Below are 5,000 nucleotides of genomic sequence, written 5' to 3'. Positions count from 1 at the left end.
TGGCCTCACGGTAACCAACATCGTGCTCTCTCATGTATGCCGATGCCTCAGCCACCTTTTTCAAGCTGCTGCATTCAGCAGAGCCTTATTGATGGGGACCTCCACGTGTTTTCAGTACATGCAGTAGTATCATGAGTTCCAGCACATCTATCTACCGCGAGTGAATTTGTTAGTATTCTTTTTGATGCATCTTAATCAGTTGTGTCCAAATTTTTGGCATCTATTAGAGCGCTGTAAGGTCTTACTTGAACGACCTCATAACCCACTTTAACAGTATTAGGAATTTTTGATGTTGAAAAGGTCAAGAAAAACAATCCGGTTTTAGTTCGCACATTCCCATCCTTCTTGATCATGCAATTTCCGTCTACTATTCTTTGGTCTTTCATGGCCTCAAGGATTTCATTTTCACCCATTGTCCTCAAATCCCTGTGAAAGATTAATCCCTCACAGGTAAGAATAAATACTTTTACTCTGGGGTCCTGAATCTGCGTCAGTTTAAGCAAATCCTTAACCTGAGATTTAAACTGCACTTTTGCAAGGAGACTACCATCTCCCAATTTCCGGACGATATCAAACACTTGGTCCTCTGGGTCGGCCATTAGTCGGGGTTCTTTCAGAAGGAAAATTGGTCTTAGTAGAGTCTGAAGTCGCCTCTCCTCCATGAGAAGGAGGAAGGGTAGCCGGGGAATATTTCAAGCCCGTCGGACCAGGTCCAAATCCTGGACCAAAGCCCGTTGTCCTGCGGGGACTACCAGTTTCCTAACCATTGTGTCATCCTAAGCCCAATAGCTAAGAGAAAATACAGTCTTATTGTTAAAAGTTCTCACCCCCCTTCCTCCCTTAGTGAAAGCCTGGTTGCGTTCTCCAGTACCAGCTAAGGGATCGGAGTTGTGTGGAAAACACTTCCTTACCGCCGAATCTGCTTAGTGCGAGGCACGGTAATTCGGTGTCACCCTCAGGTGAATACGGGAACACAAGGAAACTCTGGTTGGCTCAGAAAAGTCACACAAAGATATAAGAATTCAGGGAAAGGAGAGAGATGCGCCTAAAGGGCGCCCCAGACTGCTTGGCCTTCCTACCCAGAGGTCAAAGTCCGTAAGGGCTGCGGGTTTGGGTGTGGTACTAAAGTACGACTACTGCAGTTTCGTGTAACATGCAAATTCAAAGCACTGAAGGTGCAGACAAAGCACTTGTAAGTGCAGAAAACTAAATATAGTTTACTTTACAACCCAGAAGCGATAATGCCGAGAGAGATTGAGGCCCCAGACTCCAGGGTAGCTCAATGGCAAACGTCTTTTTGTATATTGTTGCTGCCTTTTTAACAAGGTGTGAGTTTAGCAATGCCTCATACACGAGTAGCTAGAAACCGAAACCGAAAATGCACTGGAGTGATAGATAAAGGATAGAAGGGGGAAGGAGGTGGAAGGAAGGAATTGATGGAATATTTGACACCGGAGACCCAATTAATTGATCTTGTATGATTTCCGTTTTAAATCCATATAACGAACCGGCGCGGCGTTTTATGTTATTTATTTTATGATTGTTTTTTTTTCTTTTAGGAATCCCCGTAGAGAACTTTATATGCTGCACTTTCCGTCCTTTGATTTGTAACATATTTTCTATAATACAAAAAAAAATAAAAATGCAATGTATTTCGCGATTTTTTAACGAATATCAACAGTGACATGATGGTAAGGCATCCACAAGATTTTAAAATTCCCGCCACATCAAGTAATTATACTTATTCTTAGTCTAGATAATATGTATTACTCATAAACAAGGAAACATACCCAAAAATATTTGAATCTTATGAAAATGTGACATAACAAACGGTTATAGAAACAGTTCGCAATAAGTGAAATAGCATGTAAACACAAGACAATTACGTCGTCTGCTTCGACCAAAAACAAAGTTGAGGGGCGACTTGGACAGCATTTTGTATCTTTGTTATTTATATTTTTTGCTTTATTCAAGAGAGAATCGGGCTTCAGAAATGATTTTCTTGGTCTAATGTTCATTTTTATGCCACGAGCGAGGAGTGACAGAGAAAGAGAGGCGAGGGAGAGAGGAAGAGAGGAGGACCAACACTGCTGCCACGACCTGAGTCCAGAAATAGACTTGGCTGAGTGTGGTGAGGTCGAGGCATTGGCGAGTCACTGTCAATGGCCAGAAGGTGAGCCTCGACTCACGGTTCTTACGGCCGAGGAGGAGGACCAGCAGGAAAGAGGCAGCAGCGATGCCAGCGGGAACGCCCTCTACCCGGAAGGGTCGTAGCGGGGGGTCACAGAGGTCGTTCAAGGCCCCCATAGAAAAGGGCCGGTGGGCGGCCAAGGGCACCAAGCCGTTGCCCGAGCAGGCGTCCGTCCAGCACGTCCTGAGTCTGATCGTGGTGCACGGGTGCCGCAAGGTCCTCTTCATCGAGACGGAGGTCAAGATCGCACTCTACTCCATCTGCCTCTTCGTGGGCTCGCTGCTCTGCGACTTCATTCCGATGCCCAAGGTCTACATGGGCCAGAAGGACAACGTCTTTAATGTGTACTTTGTTAAGCTACTGTGGGTGTGGCTGATCCTAGTCGTAGGGGCCTTCATCCTCCTGACCAGTGCGACCATAGGCTGCGGCCACAGGGAAGTCATAAAGAGGCACATGTCACGCCTGCTGGTCGGTACGTGCCTCTGGTATTTCTGGAGCCAACTCTTCTTCGGGTACGTGGAGAACCGTACGGGGACCTGCCTTGGACGTGCCATCATCAAGGATAAGTACGAGTGCATTAGCGGAGGATTCCACTGGCATTCATTCGATATCTCAGGTAAGAGGGGAGGTTTTGGTATAAAGCATCTTGTGTCAGAGCTATTGATAATGAGATATAAACATGGCATTAAAGTATAAACTTAATTATCTTTAAGGTGAAATAGATGTGTTTGTGTAAGTCACCAAAGGAATTTATGTTGGTAATTCTATTTGTATGTAGCAACACCCCATAAGTCGGACAATTAGTCACTGAAGCTGTAGTGACCCTGAAGGCTCCTTACCTTTTGTAATTTCCAAACCATATCAATTACTTGTTGATAGAGTATGACATACACATATAAACAGACCAAGTATTTCTTTGCACTACATACACTTAGCTCAGTGACATAATAGTAACATATAATTGCCAAGACAGTTTCTACATGATATGTAACTTACTATTACATACAGTGAATCATAACTGAAAAATTTGTTATTTTTCGTGTGTTCATATTTATTGCATTTTTTGGCTGTATTTATGTAGTCACACATAAATATCAATAGATATAGAAATATTTGGAAGTAGGCCATTCTGTAATCACTGTTTATATCAGGAAAAGTGAGGTAATGAATTAATTTTATGGTATGGTTTTTACAATATTTTATGGGAAAATATCTGGTCAACTTCTAGCCGCAGTGGACTCAACAAGAAATAGTGGGAAGAACATACAAGGACAATTAGATTTACTTTCTTGACAGTTAAAGCCACTTTAGTCTTTTCCTTGCTCTCACACCAAGGGTATCCTATTAAAGAATTTCAATTAGGCTTACACCACGATTTTCTAGAAAGCCTTTGAGGTCTAGGTAGCTTGTGGGCAAGGAACCATTCTAAAAATTCTTTGCATTTGTTTGGTTAATAGGAAAATGTCATATGCTCTGTATGATACTTTCTACACAATTCAATGGGAGCTAACTATCTTGTTTTATTACAAATTCTCTTCATAGTATTTATTAATTGCAGGACATGCATTCATCCTCGTCTATGTCAATTTACTTATTGTGGAGGAAGCGAAGGCCATTGTATGCTGGGAAGGCATCAGAGATCAAATACGTTTGGAAGATCACAGAAGAGGAGAGGTTACAAATGACCCCCAAGAAAAGAAAACTCCTCTAGAGAATCTCTCAGAGGAAGACCTGGTCATCTTAAAGGTTTGTAGCCAGATGTGTTACAAAGAACCTTTTAAAAGCTGTAATTTCAAAATAGATGTGGGTTGTTTTTTCATTATATTGCACTGGATGTATAGAGTCTAACAGAAAATGTTGACAGCATCAAATGACATAACTTCAAGTACAATTTCATTTTATTTGTCTTCAAGAGTCTTATTCTTTAATATTGTTGTTTCAAAGATTTTGAATAAGTAAAATTACCATGAAAGGCTATCAACATATTATTGCTGAGCTTTCCCTCCTTAATATCAGCTGTATTGTATCTGCCCATTCACTTTACTCTTACAATTACAGTTAAACTACGAGCAGTTCACACCCTTGATCAGATGCATTTTCTTTATTATGACCATGATGAGCATACTGAGTGATGTGATGTTGGCGTGCACTGTCATGTTCTTCCATACAATGCCACAGAAAGTGGCTGGAGGTGCCATTGCTATGGCTACATGGTTCTGTACTTACAGGTGAGTGTCATGTTAGGATATTTTTCTCTCTTTCAGTACTTCCTTTTCTTTTCTTTATGTCTACATTTACACAAAATTATGTTAGTCCTGAATTTAGGTATATTAGCTTTTGATGATTAACCCATTGCAGACGGAGATAAATTTGCTTGCCCAGCCTCCAGGATAGGTTTTATTTTAGAGAGAGACCGTTTGAAGCAATATAATTTAAATCATCACACTCTCTTTCAGTCATTCATTGTAAAACTAGATCGTTTTTTGTGTTTTATTTTTTTGTGTGTTTTATTGAGCTTAGAGACTTATATGTGCCATGTGACAGGCTCTGTCAGTGCTGCAGTAGACTAAAATTGTAGTATATTATCCATATTAGCTCATTATTTTCTTTATACTCAATGTGATAGAAGTATTGCTGTTTTATGGGAGGACAAAAGACAACTTTAATTTTTCGTATTTTTGTGCTGTCATGAACGAATATGAAACATATAACCCACTACAATAAAGATGACAAGAAGAGGTAGGGAAGAGGAATGAAACCTGTGCTTGTGACTGTGAGTGCCACAGTGAAAGGCATCCATATTGGCACA

General features: G+C 40.9%; 1 protein-coding gene across 1 annotated transcript in view; it reads left to right on the top strand.

The window, feature by feature from the left end:
* The first annotated feature begins 1,884 nt into the window (after positions 1 to 1,884).
* Positions 1,885 to 5,000, top strand: part of Fitm (acyl-coenzyme A diphosphatase Fitm) — a 7,102-nt gene continuing 3,986 nt past the window's right edge. The window contains exons 1-3 of the mRNA XM_042999369.2: positions 1,885 to 2,807; positions 3,750 to 3,937; positions 4,250 to 4,419. Coding sequence (XP_042855303.1) covers positions 2,237 to 2,807; positions 3,750 to 3,937; positions 4,250 to 4,419 — 929 coding nt within the window. The 5' untranslated portion in view covers positions 1,885 to 2,236. The remainder of the gene's footprint in view (positions 2,808 to 3,749; positions 3,938 to 4,249; positions 4,420 to 5,000) is intronic.

The sequence above is a fragment of the Penaeus japonicus genome, unplaced genomic scaffold, assembly GCF_977035675.1.
Source record: "Penaeus japonicus unplaced genomic scaffold, GWHDUDI00000001_assembly GWHDUDI00000001, whole genome shotgun sequence".
NCBI lineage: Eukaryota > Metazoa > Arthropoda > Malacostraca > Decapoda > Penaeidae > Penaeus > Penaeus japonicus.
This window is presented reverse-complemented; position numbering and strand designations above follow the sequence as displayed.